At 31.4% G+C, this 26,256-nt stretch overlaps 2 protein-coding genes across 2 annotated transcripts in view; both read right to left on the reverse strand.

Moving 5' to 3' along the window:
• Nucleotides 1–1,076: 1,076 nt before the first annotated feature.
• On the reverse strand, nucleotides 1,077–10,558 carry LOC108913057. Its single transcript, XM_018718522.1, has 6 exons — nucleotides 10,475–10,558; nucleotides 10,245–10,347; nucleotides 9,498–9,704; nucleotides 5,115–5,217; nucleotides 2,191–2,397; nucleotides 1,077–1,437 (listed from the first exon to the last, which is right to left on the reverse strand). The coding sequence occupies exons 1-6, from the start codon at nucleotides 10,479–10,481 to the stop codon at nucleotides 1,252–1,254; spliced, it is 813 nt and encodes a 270-aa protein (XP_018574038.1). The 5' UTR covers nucleotides 10,482–10,558; the 3' UTR covers nucleotides 1,077–1,251.
• A 5,475-nt stretch (nucleotides 10,559–16,033) lies between these two features.
• LOC108913054 (multidrug resistance-associated protein 4) overlaps nucleotides 16,034–26,256 on the reverse strand; it is a 28,618-nt gene continuing 18,395 nt past the window's right edge. Inside the window, exons 10-17 of the mRNA XM_023455191.1 lie at nucleotides 25,571–25,721; nucleotides 21,512–21,618; nucleotides 21,322–21,445; nucleotides 20,307–20,483; nucleotides 19,872–19,999; nucleotides 19,567–19,812; nucleotides 19,319–19,479; nucleotides 16,034–16,483 (exon numbers count right to left, since the gene is read on the reverse strand). Of these exons, the coding sequence (XP_023310959.1) occupies nucleotides 16,216–16,483; nucleotides 19,319–19,479; nucleotides 19,567–19,812; nucleotides 19,872–19,999; nucleotides 20,307–20,483; nucleotides 21,322–21,445; nucleotides 21,512–21,618; nucleotides 25,571–25,721 (1,362 nt within the window). The 3' untranslated portion in view covers nucleotides 16,034–16,215. The remainder of the gene's footprint in view (nucleotides 16,484–19,318; nucleotides 19,480–19,566; nucleotides 19,813–19,871; nucleotides 20,000–20,306; nucleotides 20,484–21,321; nucleotides 21,446–21,511; nucleotides 21,619–25,570; nucleotides 25,722–26,256) is intronic.

The raw sequence follows: 26,256 nt of genomic DNA on the forward strand, positions 1-26,256 counted from the left end.
ATCATTGTATACGTAAAACAGTTCAATGTTTTCATTTTGTTCTGCTTTACTACAAATTTAACTCATTTGCAAAATAAGTTGAATGCAAGAAAACTTTTAATTGAATGTTGCAATGTGGATTTGTGATATTTACTGTCAGAAATAAAGTATGATGCAAATTATTTTCTTGTTTCAAAGATAGACGCTGTAAGTGATTTTTAGGTTCGGAAAGCCAATTTGATATTAATGAGGATCATGAAACTCTTTAACTTAAGACGATTTAACTTCATCAAGCCATGAATTGGCTAATAATATTAATTCTGACTAATCAGTGCTAATCAATCACCGTGTGCAAGCATGCCGTATGTAAATTTGACAAAATAAACCTGTTATCATTTTTAACTTTTTTGTTTACTTATACATGCACACTTACACATTGTAGTGTTAAGGGCTTGGCTAATCATGGGCGTAGCTACAATTTTTGCTTGGGGTGGTCCAGGGCTGCAAGCTCTATTGAGGCGTTTAAAAAAAAGAGCCCCCGCTCGCAATCAGACAATCAAGATATCAAATTTGAACACATTTTGATTTTGATTCTAAAAAAAAGGCGGCGATGTTTTTTTTTTAGGGTGGGCACCGGGTTCTCTGGGGTGGGCCGTGCACACCCCTGCCCCCCACTAGCTACGCTCATGCTTGACTTCTGGATTTTAATATTCCTTTATTTATCTAATCACCTTTAATCGCCTTTGATAATGAAAGCCCATCAAAATTTGTTTGGAGATATTTATAATTTCGTAATAAGTTCGGAAAAAACTGAAACTAAGCTAGGAATATCAGATATTAACTACTTTAACGGTACATTCCGGGAAAATATCTATATCCATATTTTACTTCTGCTTTGTAGACTTCAAAATATAATATACTGTATAAGTTTTATACTTTAGAAGTATGAAAGCAACTGTACGGATATAAAATCGGAGCAAATTTGTATTCAATGTTATTCTTAGTTTTCATAATTTGTCAGAGGCGTCTGTTCCTTAGAAATTGATTTGAAATAATATTTTTGTCGTATTAGGATATACATTAATTGATAGACATTCAAACACAAAGATTTATCTTTTAATAACCTTTTTACATTATTTTTGATGGATTATAATAAATCGAGAACATATACATATAAATTACTAAAATGAAAGTAAGATTAAATAAATGGAATATGTTAAATAATTTAAATTGAATAATGATAAAATTGAGGAACAAAAATACTATAGATATTTATATATATCTCATACCAAATTGCCTTAAATATTTAATTATTGGCAGAATAATGGGTTTATCATTTTCAATTAACTCATGGAATTCATTGTTACCATCACTTTTTTGAGCATTCAACATTTTTCTTAAAATTTCTTCTTCTATCTCTGCTCCGCTGTTCCCTTCTTCTACATCAGAAATGATTTCCTAAAAATGGGAGATTCACCATATAAATATGATTAATTATAAACTATTAATAATATGTCAATGACATTTTTTATTTGATCATTTTTGCATCTTATATAGCTTATTTTTATTTTTTAAGAGAATTCGCGTAAACAAAAATTTCATTAGAAACTGATGAGAATTATATGAAATAATTGTTAATTTAGGCAACTTGTTATACCGGCTATTTACTGGTATATTTCAATATTAGAAAGTTAGGATCCAATCTATACTAATATTTTAAAGGGGAAAGATTTGTATTTTTGTATGTATGTATGTTTGTTACGAATAAACTCAAAAACTTCTGGACGGATTTCGGTAATTCTTTCACCATTAGAATGCTACATTATCCCTGAGTAACATAGGCTATATTTTTATATCCCAGAATGTTTAAAATAAATGTTCACCCGTGCGAAGCCAAGACGGGCCGCTAGTAATATATAATTTCCCAGAAAAGAACTGTATTAAAATGTGGAATTGAACATCCCAAGGAACATGCAACGTCATAAAAATAAACCAAGTATTGCTCAATTGCTCCTGTTTTCAAAGGTTCGATGGCCGTTTAAAAGTTAAGGGGGTAATATTTTCATTTCAGAATGTATATTATCTTTACCTTGTTTTAAATTTTGATAAAAAAATTAATACAAATTTAGTCACGATACATTAATTAGTATATTTCTGCATTTTAAAGAGGTTTATGAAAAAATGTGTAATTTTAAAAATTATAACTATTACCTTCACACATAAAGGGTCAAAATCAAGGGAAGCATTTTTATTTTCAAACCAAACATTTAGCGCATATGAGAACAGTGGACTCCAAAGACAAGAAGTACGTTCCGGCTCATAATTATTCCACATAGCAATATATCTGTTGGCGATATTTAATAGACGCGTTAATATGATGCTGACCTCATTGTTTCTCCAAAATCCTGTCAACTCCAACTAAAAAAAAATATATTTTAGTGTTTTTTAATATGAAAACTTAATAGCACTGATGTCAAAATTTTCAAGTCCAATAAAACTGTATGTCATGAATTACCTACTTAATTTTATCTAAAATACTTTCAAAATAAGTTCACAACAAAAAGGGAAACCCCTTTTATTGTATGAATCACAAAAGGTGTACAATTCAATAATTTATTATATGATGCAATAAATATGACAGTTAAAAAATAACCTAATCATAATTGATGTATTAACAACAATGTTATAGTAATATAACATAGTTATTAATTAGTTATTTCACTGATAGATCTAAAATGGTTGCAAACTATAATATATGAAACATACACTGAAAAGATTAAATGTGAAAATATTGTAATTTAAATTAGTATCAAAAAGGTATTTAAAATGTAATTTTCAGTGATTTTAATGTCCTGTTGTAAATTTACTAGAAATTAACATATATATTTTTTGAATATGAGCATTGCATTTTTACAAGTTTAATGCAAAAATATTAAATAGGTTTGCAGTAAGTGAAATTATATTTTTTTGTGTGTACCTGCATCTACAAAATACAGGGTGTCCCAGAATAACGTGTACAACGGAAGACCACATATTCGTGGACTGAAAATAGGCAGATTTAGGCTAACTCACCTATATCCGAAATCGCTTCGTTTGGCCGCTTAAAGTTCGCGAAATTTTTTTGAATTTTGTAAATAACTCGAATACGTATTACTCGATTTTGATTATTGTTGGGATGTGGACTTTTGCTTTTAATCTACACATTTTGATGTTATACAAAGTGTTTTTTAAAACTTACAACTCCTACAAAATTGATGTATGGTGATAATATTCGTTCATAACTTTTCCTCTTTCGGGCAATAATGACAACTATTTTTAATTTGATAGGTCATACCATTTGGAAGTTTTTGGGCCTCTTGTAGAATTTTGATTAAATTAACGGTTTGGGTACAAAAAACATTTTTTAAATGTATAGGTACATTAACTTGCCACCCATATTACAATACTTAATAAAGTGTTAGTAGGCTCTGATTTTGTAGATTCATTGTAATTTCAGTTTGATCTTTAAATCATTGTACCTGCCAATTCTGTTTTACTAGAAGCATAATAATAAATAGTCACAATGAACATGTGTACCTATGCTCAAGAAAATCCTCCTACTATCAAAGTGAAACATTATCAGCATGAATTTCCCATCAATATCTGGTTTGGAATCATTAATAGCATTATTACTGGTCCTATTATTCTACCTGATAGACTGAATGGGAAATTTTATTTAGAATTTTTGCAAAATCCGAGTTGTTGGAAGATGTGACGTTATTACTTAGAGCTAACATGTGGTTTATGCATGATGGCGCTCCACCACATTTCACTGTAAATGTCCGGCAGTACCTGAACCAAAGACCCCCTCGTCGATAGTCCGGTAAAGGGATAGCCGTAACGCCATAGTCATACTGAAAGTTACGGGTACCTACAGAGCCTTTATAAATAACTACAAGCCACGTGACCAGGAATTTTGTTTGGAACAGTAATTTTATTTCCTTCGTGTTAATTTTACATTATAAATACAACATTCTGTTTCACCGGATACCGGATGTGATTGGTGTAATTTTTCACGAGATTCTATTCAACCAATCGGCGAACGCATTGTCTTCCAGCGTAGACGTAACGGTTTGTCATTGGTCATTGTAAACAAAGTGGTGATGCCAAGATTTATGGAATTTTCGTTACCAGTACCAACCGTGCAATGTTGTGATCGGTAGTCACGTGACTTGTAAACATTTATGAAGGCTCTGTATAAGTTCAATTATCTTAATGTTTCCACTAAGGATATAGGTCTAAACTTATTATAGTTTTTGTAAATATATTTCTGGAAAGTAATCGAGTACCTACATTTATTTAGTATACAAAAAATATAATTTAGTATTTGTGTACGGTAAACCNAGACGTAACGGTTTGTCATTGGTCATTGTAAACAAATTGGTGATGCCAAGATTTATGGAATTTTCGTTACCAGTACCAACCGTGCAATGTTGTGATCGGTGGTCACGTGACTTGTAAACATTTATGAAGGCTCTGTATAAGTTCAATTATCTTAATGTTTCCACTAAGGATATAGGTCTAAACTTATTATAGGTTTTGTAAATATATTTCTGGAAAGTAATAGAGTACCTACATTTATTTAGTATACAAAAAATATAATTTAGTATTTGTGTACGTTAAATTTTATAAACATGTATTCGATTTTCTAGTTTGTTACATTATAGTAGGTACAATTATTTTTTAAATAAAAGTTACATATTATCATTTTAAAATTTTATATCAATTTCAAAAACTAATATACATTATAGAGAAAATAACCGATACTTGTGAATTTGCTATTACCAATTTAACTAGTATAAAAAACAATTTTTAAATTACAAAGAATGCGTCAATGCCAAATAAAAAAAATCTTGTCAAAATTCACTGAAAATGTACAAAAAGTACTAATATTGGTTTACAAATATTTTGTAAATGTACCAAAACCATCCTTACAACAAAATTATGAATTATACCAATTAAAAATTTTTTGTAAAGCTGGTAGCTTTAGAAGTAAAATTACATAAACAAAATTCTGTGACAGAATATATACAATTAAAAAATACTATTACTATGTATGTTCTAATTATATCTTTAATTATAATGTAAATACTTACAGGTGTGTGTCGGTATAAAAGATTAACCACAACATCGTCAATATAATTTTCATCATGATTTATAAACATGCAAGCGTTGAAAGCGATATTTTCTAGTCTAAATCTGAAATTAAAAAATCAAATGTTTTATATCACAATTGAAATCAACTTCAAGTTAAGTGGTCGAATATCAGATCACGAAGTAATTGCATTTCAAGTGTTTGACAAATCAAGAACTTCAGTTCAAATTATTATTTCTTCAGTTTTATGTGATATTAAGAAATAGTATGACGTATTAAATTGTATTTAGAAAACTAAATCCTATTTGTTATTTTATTGAAATATAAAATAAGAAAATATGAAGCATTTATTTCGCATAACATTATATAAAGTATAGTATCATGTTAGTACTAATAACATAACAAATATAAATACTTGAATTACTTTATTATTTTTATTTTTATCTTTACTAATCTAAAGCATTTAGGGCTTAATAGAATTAATGTGGACATGTGAATCCCATTTAAGTAGGTATTCATATTGAATAAAAAAGAAAGATAAAGGCTTATCTGAAGTTTCAATCCAATTTTAATAAAATCTTAATATGTTATGAATATTCTTAACAGGATATCACATTTAAATGGCGATTTTAGTACAGCTGATTTTAAGTGTTTCTAATTCTAAATTGTTTTTCGTAACATTTCTTGAAAGTTAGATGGAGTAATAGTATTATACTCCTCCATCGTCATTTTTAAAATTACTTGGAATCAAGTCAAGTGGCATTGAGTTAAATCAAGTAGTAATAGTACAAAATTAAATCAAATCAAGTAGTGAATTTTAAAAAGAAATTGACTTTAAGTGAAGTCAAGTAGTTTCTAGAAGTTAAAATGACTTAAGATTTGCGCTAGAATTTAGCATATTGTTGCAGTCAAAAATAATTACATAAACTTTAAAAAAAGAGATAAGTATGCCTAATATTTATTGAAAATTAAAAAAATGGTTCATGCGAGGTTTGTTCAGAAAATAACCGAACTTATTTTTTTTTTTAATTTTATTAATAACTGTTATACATTACTAGTCCTTGTCTCCTTTAAAGTACTCTCCTTCCATATTCATACACTTTCCCCAGCGGTGTTTCCATTTTGCAAAGCAGTCCTAGATAGCTTCATTTGAAATGACCTTTAAAGTCCGTGACGAATTTGCTTTGATGTCATCAATAGACTGATTTTAATTTCGGAAATAAGAAAATAATCGTAAGGAGCCAGGTCTGGTGAGTAAGGAGGGTGAGGAGGGACAGTAATCCGATTTTTCGCACAAAACTGACGAATTGACAAAGCTGAGTGTGCGGGCGCATTGTCATGGTGCAATAACCATGAGTTGTCTCATCACAACTCTGATCCCTTTTTACGGATTTTTTCAAGTAACCGTTGTAAAACGTCTTGATAGTAGTCACGGTTCACTGTTTCATCTTCTTTCATAAGTAAAAATTCAAAATGCACAATTCCATTAAAGAGGAAAAAAAGAGGCATCACTGACATTGAATCGAGACTGACGTGCTTTCTTGGGGGGTGGAGATCTTCCCCTATGGTTATTGAACTTTTCTCTCATTGTCGTAGCCGTAAACGCAACATTCGTCTTCCGTTATAATCCTTTGAATGAAGGTTTCATCGTCATTTGATTGTTGCCGACAAACGTCCACACGATTTTCTTTCTGTTGTTCGGTCATCAAATGAGGAACAAATTTTGCTGTAACTCGATACATATTCAATATTTCAGTCAAAATTTCACAGTCAACCGGCGATTTGCACGCACCAGAACACTGACATTCAGTCATAAGTTGGAGTCGAATGCCTTCCTGGTCGAGGATCATCTTCAATTGACTAACGACCATTTTTAAATCGTGAAAACCATTCGTAACATCAGACACACAACTCAGAGCATCATCTCCGTAACCTTGTGTCAAAAGTTGAAGCGTTTCTGTGAAAGTTTTTACCAGTTTACGCAAAATTTTACGTTGCATTGTTGTTCCAGAAAATCGCACATTTCAGAAATCGTCATCACTTAATGTTGCACTCAAATAACAATATCACGAAAACTAAATGAAATATCAACAATCCAAGAACATGTGGTTACAGAGGAGGTTATGCGTAACGTAATGTTGCTAACCGCATATCTCTAAATATCTTCATTAGCACGTAATTAAAAAAAGGTTATTTTCTGTTCTGATTTCATTGCTGCACAGATTACAAAAACATGAGTAGGTATACATAAATTAGTATATGTCTGCATTTTAAATGTAAATACAGTGCATCCCAGAAGTAACGCAAAAAAATCGTATTTTACTTTGTGTTGCGTTTTCACAAAAACGCTAAAACACGTCAATTAGTAAATAGGAATTGTCATTTTGTCACGTTGGTTAAACCTTTTTTGCGCTATGTTTCATAAACCTATGACGTCATCGACTTTTTTTTAAATAGTACTACCTAATTTTTTAAGCATAAATGGATAGCCCTTTTGAAGGCAAATGCGTCGATATAGGGTTTGACCTACTTTACTTTGACAGGTGCGAAAAAAAGCCAACTATTGGAATGAACATGGTTTAAAATAACAACAAAAGTAGGTACCTATCATAAACTGATGCGAGAACAGTGCCACAGCAAAAAATGAGAATTTATAGATGTTTTGTGTTTTGGTTGATTGTAGGTACATGTTTTTATATAATATGTTAGCGTTTTCGGCGACAGGACGAACGGCAGTGTGTGGAATTTCAGTGACAGCTAAAAATAACATTTTGCATACATTTTCCGTCACTATCGTCGGCCTTCCAGATCTAGACAGATTTCTAACATGTCCAGCATATTGAAATTTGCGTATTAATCTGCATACTGTAGACGGAGGTATTGGTTGTTCTCGATACTTGGCATTGAATAATTGACATACTTCATCATAACTACGGATCCTATCTCCGTATCCAACCATAATTAGGATTTCAATTCTTTGTTTCTCACTTAAACGCAACACCATCGTTATGTAAAGTTATGGTATTTGTAACTGTCACAATGATATGAGGCACTATTGCATTCGCTAAATGTCGTCTTCAAAACAATACCTAGCCGCTGTGATCGGGTGAACTTACCCAATCTACATAAAAACATGCAACCAAAGTACATTTTTTGCTGGGGCACTGTTCTCGCATCACTTTTTGATACCTACTTTTGTTGTTATTTCAAACCATGTCAATTTCAATCGTTGGCTTTTTTTTCCGCACCTGTCAAAGTAAAGTAGGCCAAACCCTATATCGACGCATTTCCCTTTAGAAGAGCTTTATTTATGCTTAAAAAATCAGGTAGTGCTATTTAAAAAAAATGTCGATGACGTCGTAGATTTATAAAACATAGCGCAAAAAAGGTTTAAGCAACGTAACAAAATGACAAATCCTATTTACAAATAGACGTGTTTTAGCGTTTTGTGAAAACGCAACACAAAATAAAATACGAATTTTTTGTGCTACTTCTGGAACGCACTGTATATTTATATTGTCTACATTATAATGTAGATTATTTATAAGATTAAAATGTCTTCATTATTGATATAAAACAGTAGCATTTATTAGTCTTTTTAGTCGTTTAATTCAATCACAAAGCTTATTGATAGTAGGTACAATTTTTGAGAAATTGTTGAATAATTGCTATAAATTAATTTTGGTCATAATTGGATTCTCGGAAATAGAGAAGCTACAGATTTGGTTAAATTAAGAAAATTGAGTAGTTACACCAGATATTAACAAAATAACATAAATAATAAGAAAAATTGATACAATTCAGGTATGGATGGACCGTTAGAGACTTAGGAATTCCTAGCAAAATAAATCTTCAAATATGTAATTTTTCTACAATAAATGATGTGTACACGCCTATATGATAATTTACAAATTTATATTTCTATAGGTATATTCAAATATTATATTTAAAGATTGCTAGAAAGATATTTTGTATTTTCAGTACCAATATACCTAAATGTATCTGTAAAAAGGTTTAGAACAGAAAAAGTACGTTTAAATATTAACTTTTTCCAATTGCTTTTTGAGAGTTTCCCATATTCAAATTATGAGCAGCAGAGGTTTTGTGATTAAAATAATTTGTTTTGTGTATTTTCAGTTTATAAAAAATGTATCAAACATTTTCGGATTTATAAAGATAACTCATGTGTAAGGCTTTTATAAAAAAGTGTAAGTAACGTGACAAAGATTTTTGAACTATATAACTATTCAGATACTTTCATTCCCAGATTTTTTTCTCATTTAGTAGTGTATAGTGCAAAAATATGTCGATTTTCACGTGATCACTCGGTATTTTTCGCATACTTTGGGTTAAAAAGAATTGATAAGATAGATGGTATACTCACAATAAATATCCATTTCCATAAATTGGTAGTTCATCATCGATGCCAATGTCTGCATCATAGTTCAGTGTCAATTCTAGATGTTCTGCGGGAAAAAGGACACACAGATTATTGTTTCCGTCTTCGTCTTCAGTTGCTTCCATATTTTGTACACTATTTGTTATGGTTTCCAAGCCAGTTCCAAGAATATTAGTTAGATTCAAGGTACCTCTAGAGAGATAATTGGAAATGTGCATGTTTAATGAAAAAAGGGAATTATCAGACAAATTTGCACCAATGCAAATGACACTGTTTTTAAAAGAACCTAATTTCACTTCCCAAATTTTGTTTTGTTTATTTGTAACATTCCTCATAACGTATGAGCAAATGTACCATGTAATATGGAAAGAGTTATAGGTTGTACCTGTTGAAATTTCTTTAAACTAAAAAATATATATAGTCGCACTATCGAAATAATATATTTCGATGTTATGTTGATGTTTTGCGGTGATCTTCACTCTTGTTATTCTGAAATTTTTATTCTCTGTGCATTTGATATTTTAATAAAATTAATCTAAAGTATATTTACTTGCGACCTGTTTGGTTTGACTTAGTTAGGCTTAGGCTATGGAAGTGTAATGTGAGTCTGTAAGTAGCGACGACAGGTACATAGGCCACAGCATAAAAACTCGGAAAATTATCGGACTTTGAATATTCAATTTTTGTCAGTGTTTATTTTATAAATTTTATATTAATAACGTGAATACTTACAGAACATCGTCTGAAAACGTCCGGGACACATCGGGAAATGTAATATTTTGGTCCCTTATTACAGTGTTAAAAAACATCCAAATATACACTTTCAGTGTTAGAGCTAAAAAAATATAAATATGTAACATTCATATGTGAGCTTGAAGAAATTAGGTTATTTTGTTATGAGGTGCATTAATTAAAAGTAAATTTATGTTCTACTCAAGTAAAATATTTTTTTGTTAACTTACGATCCATTGATGTCAAATTGTTTTGGTGAAGTTAACACAACTTAATTCAAACCATTACTGATAAATGTTTAGACAATATACATGATACAATAGCATCATCAATAATAGGATTAAAGGATATCGATAAATATGATAAAATGCTGGAAATTACTTAAAATATATAGTTACGCAGTTTATTGAAAATTTGTTCTTGGAATAACAATTCAATATTATTTGCCATTTATTTACTTACTTTACTTATATTAAAAGATTCAGTAGCTAGGTACATAAGCCAAATTATTAATTTCATAGATAAGTATGAGAAAATGAACGAAGATTTAAAAATGATATACTAGGATTAATATTGTATGTTTCATTGAAAGATTTGTATTTTTATCATCGAAAATCCTCAAGCCTTATATGTATATTCAGCTGAGGAATCTATTTTAAATTTAAAGAAGATTTTTTTCTTCTTATTCATTTAATTCCGACGAGTAGCATGTGCCTACTTCCGAATAAAAATATTTAATATTATCTAAGAATTTTTATAATATAAATAAATAAAATCTAATTCCAAATAACGTACTATGATTAAAAATATTTTACTTAGAATGATGTTATCTACTACTGTTTGTGATTATTTTAATAGCTTTTATTACTAAAATTTTGATCAATTGTTCCTATTTACGGAACTGCAAAATTCTAAAATAAAACGTGAAATTTTTTTAATAATTCTGAAATAAATCTTGAAACTTGCAGTTGTAGTGCAAGTCGATTTGGAACATAATTTAGTGGTATTACTGAAAAAAATAAAATTTTCGGTGATATAGATGCTTATATCTACAAGCAGCTGTGTAAAAATCACCTTGTACATTGTTTTAAGATAACAGTCTTCTATTCTCTTGTAAACCTTTATAGATTTTTAGTGTGAGATATGTTTTTCGAGATAGTTGCAATTTTCGACATCTGTGTAGCAAAATGTCCACAATATTAGCGCACAAATTAATTAGTAGGAGTTGAGATTATCGTTTTCTTGATCTATGTTTTTGTTAGAGAAATTTTAAGACTAACGTTTACCTGGGCCTTGTGATGCCGTCGAAAAAAATTGGTAACTGTCGAGACTTGACCTTTTTTTAGGTCATTTTTACAGTCGAAATTTATCTGGAGCTAAGATTATATGCATGGTATCATGCTTTTCACTGGATTGATGTTTTGCGTTCGGGAACTTAATTTTCCTAAGATTGGTTGGTGTTTACTATGGTACGAATATCAACCAGTGAGGATGGCTAAATGTTCAGTGTTCAATCACCGTTGTCATTCATTCTCAAATAAGCAAAACTTACTTATCTATCTCAGTTCTAGTCAATGCACACCTAATGTTTATGAAGCAAATTTGAGTGACCACAGGGTATTTTCACTCCATGCTACTGGAGTAATATTAATAATAATAACGTTGACGTTAGTGATACGTCATTATACACAAACCAATTTAGAAACGTATCTGGTGAAAGGTTAGATAGTCTAGTACTTACTTTGAGTACAACAAAATTTGAACCTGTACGTGATAGTTGTGATATCAATGTGTGTTTTGCATCTTTTATGAAACTATTGATGTGGGAGATAGATATTGCTTGTCCCTGTATAAAGATTTGTCATAGTAAGATTAAATCTAAAACATGGATAACTCAAGATATTAGACTAGCTAGTCAAAAGTTAAAAAATGTTTATTGGATCTGTACTACGTTGAATACTGTAGGATCAGTTGATTTTTATAGGAAAGCGAAACGAGATTACAATGAGTTACTTGTAAGAACTAAACTAGAATATGTTAAGGGCATTATTGATAAGTCTGCTAACAAATCTAATACTATATGGAATTTAGTTAATAGTGAGACCGGTAGAAAGTCGGTTGTTGGGGATATATCTTTGATTCTGGAAGGAGGAACTCATTCTAGGCCCAAAGACGTGGCTAACATTTTTTGTGATTACTTTGTGAATGTAACGGAGAGATCATTGAATAATCACTTTGGTAATGTCAGATCAGTTAAGTGCTCTACTAGTGACATGCTTAATAAAACCTTTTTCTTTACATCTGTGATCAGGGAGGATGTGTTACAGATAATTAATGATCTAAAAAATACAAATAGTAGTGGAATTGATATCTCAGTTAAAATTGTCAAAAGTATTGGTGAGCACATTTCGGATCATTTAGCAGATATGATTAATTTATCAATTAGAACGGGCAATTTTCCTAGTATTTTGAAGACGGCTTCAGTCATTCTGGTACATAAGAAAAATGATCCGCAGAATATAGCTAACTATGGACCTATATCAATCTTAAGTGTTTTCTCAAAAATTTTTGATAAAGTTGTGTATAGTAAAATGTACAATTTTTTAACAAAGTTCAATATTCTAACGAAGCATCAGCACGGTTTCCGTAAAGGCAGATCGACACAATCAACAGCTTCTGCCTTACTAGGGCACGTTTATCAGTGTCTTGATAGTGGTAGACATGTGGTTGGATTCTTTTTCGACTTAACACGCGCATTTGACTGCCTAAACTTTGGTTTTATTGAAAATAAATTGTTTAGTTTGGGTTTTAGAGGTATATTTCTGGAATGGTTGATGGCCTATTTAAAAGATAGGTCAATGTTAGTAAAAGTTAAAAATGTGACATCGGATTGTCTAAAAATTAGTTCAGGTGTGCCCCAAGGGTCTGTCCTGGGTCCACAAATATTTTTATTATTTATCAATGATTTGCCCAAATATATAGAAACTTAGATGTTGACAATATTTGCTGATGACACGTCTTTGTTGGTCTCGGCACATACCTTCGAGGAGTTGGTTTTATCTTCCGAGATTATATTCAAACGTTATATAAACTGGTGTAGCACTAATGGCCTGATACTTAATATTGAGAAAACAAATTGCATATACTTCCAGAATCATGGAGCAAAAAAAGAATTAAACCTAACTTTTAATAATTCTAACATAAAGTCAACTGATTGCACAAAGTTTCTTGGGATTATTGTAGATAGGAATCTTACGTGGTCAGCCCATATCGACTTATTAAGTAAAAAACTCAATACATCGTATTATGCTATCTCTCGCATCAGAGATTCTTTACCAATTTCTGCTGTAATTAATGTGTACTATAGCCTTGTGTATAGTCACCTAAGTTATGGTGTGGTGTTCTTTGGTAATGCTTTACAGAGTCAAAGAATATTTGTTGTCCAAAAACGAATTATACGTAACATGTTCAGGGTTCCGGATCGTGGATCATGTAAGCCCTTTTTTATTAATTATAGACTGTTTACTTTCCCCTGTATATTTATATACAAAACATTGTTATATGCAAGAGAATTTGCGATTAATTTGGCAGAAAGTGGTTCCTACCATGACTATATCGCTCATTTGCGAGAATACTGATACAACTCAAAATTTGTCAATTTTAGGATCATTACACCAACATGCTTAGAAAGCTACATTCATTTTGTAGAAATAACGGCATATTTGTAGTTACAGTAGTTGCTCCGAGATGGCGCTACTGTGAATGACACATCTCGGGGTTCGACCTGTTGCATTAATTAAAAAGTGACACATCTCAGTTAAGTACGGTGCGTAAAGGGTGAATGTTGTGCTTTTTTCAAGAAAAGTGGCATCTCTCAAAAAACGTCATATTCAGGTACATTTTTATTCAGAAATATTGACATATTTCGTGTTAATACACTGATGCCAGCAATATTTTTTGTGAAATAAGGACACATTTTAGTTTATGTCGTTGTTCAAGAGAATATTATAATCAATTAGTTACAGTTAATTTCTAAAAAAATGTATTATTTGGACTTGTGCCACTTAATTAATTTATTTTAATGATTTTTTTTACTTGTGTCATTGTATGTGAAAACAAAAAATACAGTACCTATTACAATATTTCTCTTATTAGATAATGTATTGTAACGCATATCCAAATGTGTTCCTTTTTTTAGAAAATATCCTTTAAATATACTTTAATTATTGTTTTATGCCAATTTTAGTGTTGTGCATTAATAACCAATGGCTTTTCAATCCAGAACACAAACAATACTTGCACTTGCACTTGCACTTGCACTTGATAATAAAGCTGAGAATAATTCTGTAGAATACTCTCATCACTATGCAGGTAAGCAGCATTTAATTTAGATGATTATTTAGATTTAGATATAGATATTTGTAAGTTATTATGAAAATTGGGAAAATAAAAGTTTCCTTTCCAAGTCAAGCTCTATAAAGCCATTTTATTTCATTAATCGTTCCACAATTAATTAAATGTTTTATTGGAAGTGTGTAAATATTTTAAACTGTAATATTTATAGATCCCGAAAATACTACGGGGTTTGCAGTGAATAATTTTGAAAATACTAATGATACTTTACCAAGATCACCTGCTTTATCTTCAAGTAGCTCTACAAGCTCGTCAAGTAGCGATTCTCCATCTGATTTTGGTAAGATTTGTTAATGTTTTATAACATCTATAGATTTTTTTAATATTTATCCAAAATCATTTTTCTATAAAACGAGTTATGCCGATGAAGAATTTCATGAGATCAAACTGGATAGGACTAATAGACGACATAGTAGGGAGAAAACTGGAATTGATATCAAAAATATTCAGCTGAATCAAAAAAACCATATTCCTAAGATGTATAAACCGTTTTTCGAATCATTGTAATGACATCCTTTGTTCTTACACATTACTTTGTTTATTTTCTGATTTACTACTTTAATAAATACTATTTTTTTAGGTTTCTGTAATACAAAACTTTAATAAAATGTATTATAGCTTTTTATTTATTCCTGTCATTATTCCTAAAATTTTTCGCAAATAACGACATAACTAAAAACTTTAACAAAAAAAAAATATATAATTTTTTTCCTTTTCATAAGAGGACATTCAGTTTACTGGGATAGCTTCATTAGCCACAATCTAAAGTATATTTAAAATTTTGTGGTTATACTGCACAAAATGTGATCATAAGAGGAAAATACATAAGTAAAAATTTTTAAACTTAATTATCTCAAAACGAAATTTTTTGCATTGTGCCTGTCTTCTTGCAAATGAGCGATATGACTAGGCATGGAGACCTGTTTTGCATTCCAGGGCATAAAACTACCAAATTTGAGAAATCTCCATTGTACATGGGAATAAAGCTTTACAATCATCTAGCACCACACTATAAATTAATGACAGAAATAGTTTTTAAAACTAATGTAAAAAATTTACTGCTCAAGAAAGCCTATTACACTATAAACGAGTATTTTGTTGACACATTTATGTAGTGGATTGTATTATGTTTGTAACATTTGTGTTAATACTGACTTGTCCTATACATGTATATGTCTAAAGGATTAATAAAGGTTATTATTATTATTATGGCTGATATCATCCTTCGAGTGAATCACTATTGAATACAATGTGTTAAAAAGGGAGGTACTTCTCAGTTGAGCATATCTTTTATAGACGTAGCTTACTCTTGAATTGGGATACTTTTTGGGAATTTATAGAATATATTAATAATAAACAGTTATTAGTAAATGGTGTTTACACTTGAAATATTTATTTGAGGAAATGACAAATTATGTGTACAATTATTTCTAATGATATTCGATGGTAAATATGTACAAAATGCAAGTAAAACTATAATATAATATATACAAAATTCAGATAAAACAGCACTTAATGTGACATTGTCACTCCCAAGCAACTGCAATGACTTCAGATATTACAAGTTCTTTTTTTGTTTGTAGGCTTCCTGTGCAATATCTTTCAATTGTATTGACATTGTTGGTCCAGTCTCCAAAACCATTTTGTGGAAGGGTCCCTCGGGTGTTTGCAATAAACTGTGCGGGTGATCAAATTCTAACATCGATCCGCCCGCCATAACCATCACTTTATCCGAATCCATTATAGTATTTAGTCTGTGAGCTATCGTCAAAACGGTGCAGTGTTTGAACTTTCGACGAATAGTGGCTTGAATGAAGGAATCGGTTCTGCAAAAATTTGTTTTAATTTTAGGTAAGTATTTTTTGAATTAGAAGTTATAAAGTTTTGTGAAAAGATGTCATTTCAGTTCAGTTCTTTGGAATATAACTTTAATGATCGAAAACTTAGTTAAATTCAAGTTGATTACAGATGATTGCAAAAAAATAATAGTAGCAAAGACATTTATACAGGGTGTTTCATGATAAACTGTTCGTGGATACTGTATTGGCAGAGTAAGGTAACCTACCGAGTATGAAATGACCACTATAAAAACATTGCGTCAAAATTTGTGAAGTCGCAAAAACGATATCATTTAAATATTGCGTGACGTGCTACAGTTGGCACCTTGACATCAAAACTATAAACAAATTTGAATTTGTGCCATCAAAAAATCTGAATCCGTAATTTTGTGCACTTATCTCGATTTATTTAGACATTATCGAAAACAATAGAAGAAATAAACAAAACTTTGACACCATGTATCTTGGTTATTGTCAACTTTAGATTGGATTTGATACATCGACATGAAGAATTTGTGGTTTTGCTGTGCATCATTAATTAGCGGACACTCAGTATATTTTCTATGCTTTCATATATCATATTGAAAACCTATGTACCAATGTTAATTTGGTAATTTTACAGAATTGAATGATACGAATTGCAATGGAAACATTGTAGTCCAGGAAAATTAGCATTTCACCTCGGAATTGGATAAAGAAGGTTCGATTTTGATGAGACAAAGTGCGTTCTCTTCGTAATTGCATGTAGGTCAAAGTCTACAACGTCTCATGCGGCGCTAATTTGTTTATTTATTAATAATCAATTATTATTAACAAATTAGCGTATTTCGGATATTACGTGGGTTGGAAAAGGCCAATTTTGATGCGGTAGAGCCCATTCTTCTTCTGATTAGTTGTACCTTAACTTTGGGAGACTCCCACCGATCTTCATTTGTTTATTGATTTTTATTCGATCATTAAGAGCAAATTAGGCAATCGGACTGGGAGAGGGGGATTTTCACGCGGTAATCGACGCTCTTCTCGTACTTGGATTACAAGGTGATCCAGAACCACTAAGGGCCACTAAGGGCAGACTGATTTTCATTTGTTCATTGATCTTTAATGAATTAGTATATACAAAATCGGGCTGTTATCTGTGAGCTGGACGAGAAAAGTCTGATTTTTATGGAATAAGTCACTTTGATCATCATCCGGGATATTCCAAAACCGTTAAGGTTCGAATGATCTTCATTTGTTTCTTTTTACTAATTAATCATTATAAAAAAAATTAAGTTACACGTGCAACCTGTAACTAAGACTTAGAATGGATAATTTTTAATCAAAGAGAAGTGGATAACATTTATTTATAATGATTCATGTTCTATATGGTCTTCAGCTTTTTGAGAATTCACTTCCTGCATTAGGGTCTTGAACTTTTTATATAAAACCACGTTAATCCCGTCCAAATCGGCTAGTCCTACTCCCGACCGCAGATATCACGTCTAATTTGTTTATAACAATCAAATAAAAACCGATAAACAAATGAAGGTCTGTGGGGATACTTTACAGTTAAAGTACTACTAATAAGAAGAAGAAAGAGCTTTACTGCATCAAGATTGGCCGTTTCCACCCCACGTAATATCCGAAATACGATTATTTGTTAATAATAATTGATTATTTATAAATAAACAAATTAGCGCCGCATGAGACATTGTAGACTTTGATGTACATGTAATTACGAAGAGAACGCACTTTGTCTCATCAAAATAAAACATAAAACATAAAACACACCACAGAAATGAGACAACCCCCAAATCCAAAAGCCAAAGGCTTGTGCGGAAGGGGGCTACACTTGAAAAAACGCGGACAAACACCCATTATCCATCGACATTGCCAGTGCCGACACCGGGGATCGAACCCGGATCAGAGTAGGAAGCCTAGCCGAGAAATGCTTGCCACCGCACTCTCGACCGACTGCGCTACCGTGGCGATTCGAAAATCGAACCTTTATGCAATTCCGAGGTTCGGCCCTATTTTCGTCTAATTTTCCTGGACTATTGTTATCTGGATGTCACATGGAAATTCCCCCAGTATATTTTTGTACTATATATGAATTATATATAACTTATAAAGCAGACGCCACATTTTAAATGTCATCGTTACTGCTGGTGAATGACCTTAGCTGTTTACTAGATATTGGTGATGTAATTAATTGTTAGAAGAAGCATAGGTATAGCTTGCAGACTAGGTGAAGAGAATGAGTGCAAGGTTTTCTTACTATAAGTACCTTATGTATCACATATTGATGTAGAAATAATACATTTTAAGTTCTGTCCAATTAGAGAGGAAATTAGGAAGAAACCTTTCTGATGTTGGAAGTGAATAAAACAGTTACCATCTGTAAAACTAGAATAATGAACTAGGAAATTAAAGTATTGGCATCAATTATTGTATTCTTTGCTAAACTGAAAAACATAAAATTTCAGGATGAATTCTTTTGAAAGGACAAATACGGTCTTGGAATTTTCGAATTTTGGAAAGTGAAAGAGTCCATTGACTTTTAATAGAATCGCTATGCCATTACAATATGTTTAATTTATCGAAACGAGGTTAAAATGTGGTTTCTTAGAAAATGAGCACAAAGCAATTAGTACACGGTAAAAATAATTAGTGAATTAATGAAAGAAATATGTAGGGCAGACTAAAATAATAGAAAATCAGGATTGAGCAACATATGAAATAAATAACTGACAATGAAAACAGCAGAGTAGATAGGTACATGAAGAAACATATTAGTGGTAAATATAATTAAGTTTTTCGAATATTTTTAAATCATGATCATACCTTGGGTCGACATTCGCAGTAGCTTCATCTAACACCAACACCTTGCTATTTCTTAAAATAGCTCTTGCCAAACATATGAGTTGCCTTTGCCCCAGGCTGAAGTTACTTCCACCTTCAGCTATCAAAAAGTCTAAGGAGCTAACAGCTTCTTTAAGCTCAACCTGTAAAATATTAGGTGCATTGATAAAAATTAAAATATTTGCTTTCCCCCGTAAATATTATGAACTTATACAATACTTCATTCTTACTTCATCAAGTGCATTCCAGAGTTCAGTATCTTGGAATTCCTTAAACGGATCCAAATTATATCTGAGGGTTGCTGAGAATAGTACTGGTTCCTGGGGTATAATGGATATTCTCTTCCTCAAATCATTTAAACCAAGCTGTTGTGTGTCTACTCCATCTATCAATATAGTTCCTTCTAATGGCGCCAGCCGGAAAAGGGCCGCTATAAGCGATGATTTTCCAGCTCCAGTTCGTCCGACTATTCCAATCTGAAAGTTGTTGAATGTAGGTTAATATTTCATTCAAATTTAGTAAATTCATTATATACCTTCTCTCCTGGATAGATAGTGAAGTTTAAGTTCTTCAAAACTGGAGGATCGTCCGCAATATACTTCAAGGAGAGATTGATAAATTCAATCAATCCTTGATTGGGCCACGGCAGCGCCGGCATTTTACCTGAAACGGATATTGCTATAGTAAAAATATTCTTAACTAACGAGCCAATTAAATCATTTCGTATGATCTATATACATGTTTGAAATTTACGTAGTTCAGATTAATGAATGTTTTTTTTTGTTAAAATGTAGGTTATTCCAATCGTAAGGATATTAATGTAAAATAGTGGTGGATCATTTAATTTCCAGAACTGTTGAGAAAGAAAAAATACATCTTTTTGAAAGTATTATGTTTGAAATTAATAGAGAAAAAAATCAATAGGTCAAACTTTCAGGTCGGAGAAATTTTACGTGTATTATGTATTTACCTGGTGGAGTTTCGAATGGCCCTTCAGTGTCTATCGTAGTATACTGCAACACTCTCTCAACGCTTGTTAATTGATTTATTACTTCTGCAGTTTGCCTCATGCCATGTTGGAGCATGCCAGTTAAGACCAACGATTGTGATACGGCTAATCCTACTAAACTTCCACTGACTATGGAAACTTAAAAAAGGTGTATATTAATTTTTGTTTATATAAATAAATTTCTATTTCCAAAGTTTAATACTAATAATACGTATAAAGGAACTTTGAATTGATTTTTATGATGTCAAGTGATAAAAACAATTCATGTGGCCTATATTTTAAATATTTGCAGTGAAATGCTTCGTTTTAGAGTTACGTATTAAGTATTGAAATTATAATAATAAGTTGGCTTATCAATACTTTAACCAGTAATAAAGTTATGTCCTTGATTATGATGATGATAATGATGATGATGTTGGTAATGATGATGATGGTAATGATGATGAGGATGGTGATGGTGGTGATGGTGGTGATGGTGGTGATGGTGGTGATGATGGTGATGGTGATGATGATGATAATGATGGTGATGATGATGACGATGACGGTGACGGTGACGGAGACGGTGACGATGACGATGATGAAGATGATGATATCATAACTTTAAAACAGCTTCTTTCTCGAATAAACTCTCCTTTCTTAGAAATATTAATGGAAATTTGAAACACTGGACGAATTACCAAAACAATCAGAGGTGTTGAAATTCTGATGTTCTTAGTGACGTTTTTGATCTTCACCACTGAACTAATATTTGTAAATCACCTCAGCGAATTTGTACCTCTAATTAGATAAATTTAAGTTTTATCAGTCTACGTCAAACATCCTCAGAGATACAGGAGAATATAATTTTTCTAATTTCAACATCTAGTCTCTGCTTAAAATTATTTTTCCTATCACCTGGTAAAATTTTCCGATTAAACATGTATCACCATGTGTAATATTAAAATTACAGATTTATAAAAATGATGTATAGACTTACGAGTTTGCATAATGGCGAAGCTGAATACAACACATGCTACGAATATTACACAGATAATGTCCAACCAAAGTCCGAAGGAAACGACACATGTGATTGTTAAATACCAAGCTGAGGTGTGAATATCCTGTAAAATAAGTTAGATAAGTAAAAAAAGTAGATAAGTTTAATTTAGTAAATGGGCGACACGTACTTGATGATAGTCAAACTCGTTTATTAAAACTTCTTCTGCTTTCGATGCTCTGATAGTTATTATTCCATTCAGAGTTGAGCTGATGTGAGAAAATACGGGGGATTTTGCTAAAATTAAATACATTTTATAAAAAAAATATTTCATTTTTGTGTTCAGGTAGAAAGGCAGTATGATCATAATATTTTAATTAAAAGTAATACTCTAGTCACAAAAATTAAGGAATATTAAAAAAATCTCAAATTTTTGGAAGATTTTCAAAGAGCTGTAACTTCGAGTGAAATAATTGTAGAGATAATAAGAAAAGGGAATTGAAGCTTCATGTTACTAGTTTTCGGATCTGGTATTTAAATTTTTTTAACGTCAGCGGTTTTTGAGTTTTGAAGAAATTCAATAAAAAAATTTTTCCAAAATTTTGCTGCCTGTCTTTAACAAGGTTAATGGACTTCAATATATTTTTTTTGGTAACTTTATCATAAAATTCTTTTAGATAATTTAATTTCCTACAATATGAGCGGTTCCGGAGTCCTGAACGATGATTTGTCGCTGCGTTTTCGTCGATCAAATCAAAAAATAATTTTTTTTTACAATAATTAACATTCTTTTATTGAAGAAAATATGGATTATTGCCCTTTTTCAACTAAAAATATGAATAAAAAGTAAAAAATTACTTGTTACATTAATTTTCAGCAAAAACGATAAATTTAAACATTCCGGACACTAGGAAAAAATGTCGTAGCGGTTTGAAACTATTACGATTTCTCTAGGACACTTTGAGGTTGAAAAGTTACAGTAAATATCCTTAGTTTATCTATTATTTGCAAAGTTATGCCAAGATCCCCTACTTCAACATATATTGACTATCCGGAGGTACTGTGTTTCTGAAACTGGATTTCGTGATTTTGAAACTGTGTATGATAAAATTGACAACTATGTTCTTTGTGACTTTTTTTATAGATCTGGTCATCAGCAAGGGGGAGCACTTTAGATTTTAGAAAAGTTTCTTGTAGAGTACCAAGGTTACAATTCACATTTGAATATACTTTGATTGAAGTTTTGTTAAAAAACAAGCAAACAATTTTAGTAGGATGTTTCTACAGAACTCCACTTGCCTCCCCTGCTCCAGATAATTCAAGTGAATTTTTATTATATATTGAAGATTTGCTAAACCAAACTATAAAAACTGACTTGGTCTTCTTATGTGGAGATTTTAATTTTAATTTTGATCCTTGTAAATTAAATCCTAAAAAGTTATGCAATATCTTTGCAGCCTATAATTTGAAACAAACAATATGGTCCTATACCAGGGAAGTAGGTGAAGCGAAGGCAATAATTGACACTATCTTTTCGAGTATGGATATTATAATATTGAACCCGCAAAATATAAAATGTGATATTTCAGAGCATCATTTAAAACAGGTTTCTTTTTCCATTTTTGAATCTAGTGTTGTCAAAAAGCCAGATTGTTACTATTTTAAGCGACTTAGTAACAATCCAATAAATATAGCATACTTCCAGCACTTGACAGCAAAAGTCAGATGGAATTTATTTATTTAAATACCTCGTTTGATGAAAAATTTTCATTTTTTCATGAGGTTTTTTTAATGCATTTGATAAAGCCTTTCCTGTGGAACTGTGTAAAAATAAGAATAAATCTCATATGAAGACAAACCCATGGGTGACACTGGAAATCATTAATGAGGGTATATTTTGGTAATAAGATATTGAATTCTTCTAACAAATCTCAAGCAGCTTGGAACATTATTAAAAATAATTGTAATACTTTAAATGGTAACATTTGTCAAAGCTATCATGATGATATGGGAACAATATTTCAAACTTACATAAGACCGCAGATGAATTAATAATTTCTTTATCGATTCGGCCATGTGCTTAAATGATAAAAAGTTTCTCAGGGATGTGTCTTTAGGTATCCCTTTTGAGTTCTTGTTCCCTTTTACAGAAATAAAAGTAATGGATATAATTAGGAAAGTTTGCAGGAAAAATTCAGCGGGTTTTGATAGCAGTTTTATCAATCTATCTTTTACACAAGGACATATGCCTTCTATATTAAAAAAAGCTGTAATTATTCCTATCCATAAAAAGAATGATAAGTATTTAATATCTAATTACAGAGGAATAGCACTCCTTTCTGTATTTTAGAAAATATTTGAAAGAGAATTTTATTTAAGAATATTAAGTTTCGCAGAAAATAATAACATAATTAATAAAAATCAGTTCGGATTTAGAAAAAGTTTGGCGACACAAGATGCAGTTTTATCTTTATATAGCTTTATATTAAATGCATTAGAAAATAAATACAAATGTGCATGTGCATATGTAATATGATCATACACTTTTGTTAAGCAAGTTGGAAAGGTATGGCATAAGAGGTCCTGCGCTAAACTGGCTTAATAGTTATATACAAGGAAGAACTCAAGAAGTTCTTTTAAATGCCAATGGTTTACAATATTTTTCACAACCGAGGCATAACCAATTAGGTGTCCCTCAAGGAAGCATTTTAGGACCACTTTTGTTCTAACATTTTATTAATAACATTGAAATGATTGCTAATACAAAAAGATTTGTAACATTGTTCGCAAATGACACTTCTGTAGCGGTCAAATCGGAATCTGTTGCTGCACTTAGTGGCCTTGCATCAAATGTTGTGATTAGTATGCAAAATTATTGTAATAGTAATAATTTGGCTTTAAATGGCACAAAAACTGATCTGATCGTGTTCAATACTAAAGAAATAGATTGTAGTATATTAGTTAAATTTAACAACAAAACTATTCAACAAAATACTACAGTAAAATTTTTGGATTTAAAGTTATCTTGGTTAAACATATTAACAAGTTATTGAATAAATTGGCAAAACATTGTTTTGTTCTTTGGCGTTTAGGCAAATTTGTAGGTTTGCATATTTTAAAAATGTATTAGTTTGGTTTTGTTCAGTCTAATTTAAGCTACTGAACTATTTGTTGGGGTAACTCTTCACATATTAAAGATTTATTTATTCTCCAAAAAAATATTATACGTACAATGACTAATTCAAAAACACGAGATTCTTGCAGAGAATTATTTAAAAGATTAGGTATTCTTACAGTTTATTCACTATATACATATATTCAGCTGTGTTACATATGTGAAAAACCATTTAACATATTTTGTTACTCGTGCTGATACAAGTTAGTCTTCTGGTTACAATCTTAGCTCTTAATTTAAATATACCTCTGCATCGCCTAACGTTAATGGCTAATGGCCCTTTTATTATGTCCATTAAATTATATAATAAGTTGCCATTGCATATTAAATAGATAATTCTTGTGTTCTCTTTCGTAACAAAGTAAAGCGAATTCTCTTGCAGAATCCATTCTATAGCATCGATGAGTACATGTGTTGTGTCTTTAATGAGTCTGGTTTTTAATTTTTTTACAGTAATTTTAAATTTTTTATTGTAATTTTTGTTCTATATTTTGTAATTATGTTTTGTATCTTCTCATTGATCTATATTTTGTAGTTTGTCCTTATACAATTATTATCTGTTTTTTATTTGTGTTATATACTTTCGACAATTTTCGATACTTTGTATGAACTAAGTCTTATGAAATAAATATATTTTATTATTATTGGATTTTTTGTACGAGTAATTGATTGCCAAAGTCAAAAATGACTTTATTTGCTTTGATCGACAATAATTCACCGACAGATCATCGTACTAGGCTCCGGAGCAAATCAAATTGAAGGGAATTAAATTATCTAAAAATAACCATCAAGGTAAAATTACCAAAAAAAAAATTATTGATGTTCATGGACCTTTTTAAATACAACCAAAAATAAAAAAAGAAAATTTTCGTTATATTATGATTACTCAAAAGCTGCTGATGCTAAAAAATTTTAAACTCCAGGTCCGAAAACTAGAAATTTGAATCTTCAATTTTCTTTTTCTTGATTCTCTCTACGACGATTTCCCTCTAAGTTACAGCTCTGAAAATCACCAAAAATTAGGGATTTTTTAAATATCCCTTAATTTTTGTGTCTAGTGTATATTATACTCACTTATGCCTTCCAAATGTTTAACATCTCTGGCAGTTGCTATGTACCAAGACCTTATTTTTAAAAATACTGCACCCAGTACAACCATAGCTATAATCATGTATTGGTTAGAGATACCAACATTGATCAAAATACCGATCATAACTAGAACAATCTAAAGCAAAAAAAAATATAATAAAGATACAAGCTCAATTACTTACGTAAAGCTGTCTGAATTGGATTTAGGATATATGTACAGGGTGGGCCACCAGTAACGCCTCGGTCGCTAGGGCCCCCTGCCCGCTAACCTTTTCTGTTTCAGAGACCACCAGGATCAAGAAACGAAGACAACGACACACACACACACACATACACACCCCCCATACCCTCCTTACCCCTCCCCTCCCGCGCTAGCCTAAGGGCCACCTTAGCAAAGCGCATCCCAGGCTGCATAGCCGCACTACCCTACCCAACCATACCACACATAAACATGACACTACCCCCGGGGTTTACACAGACGAGCCGGCGAAGCAAGAAGAGCGCCAGAAGAAAGGGCCCTAGCCGGCGGGGCCCAGCCAGGACAAAAGGAGGTCCCACAAAGCGCCTACACCGGCCGCATTTGCGGTCGGGGTAGACGACGGATGGGGCCCACCTACGAAGGCTGTCCAGGCCTACACGAGATGAGGCAGGATAAAGAGGGATAATCCCCC

This window comes from Anoplophora glabripennis, unplaced genomic scaffold (genome assembly GCF_000390285.2).
Source record: "Anoplophora glabripennis isolate ALB-LARVAE unplaced genomic scaffold, Agla_2.0 scaffold574, whole genome shotgun sequence".
NCBI classification, from domain to species: Eukaryota; Metazoa; Arthropoda; class Insecta; order Coleoptera; family Cerambycidae; genus Anoplophora; species Anoplophora glabripennis.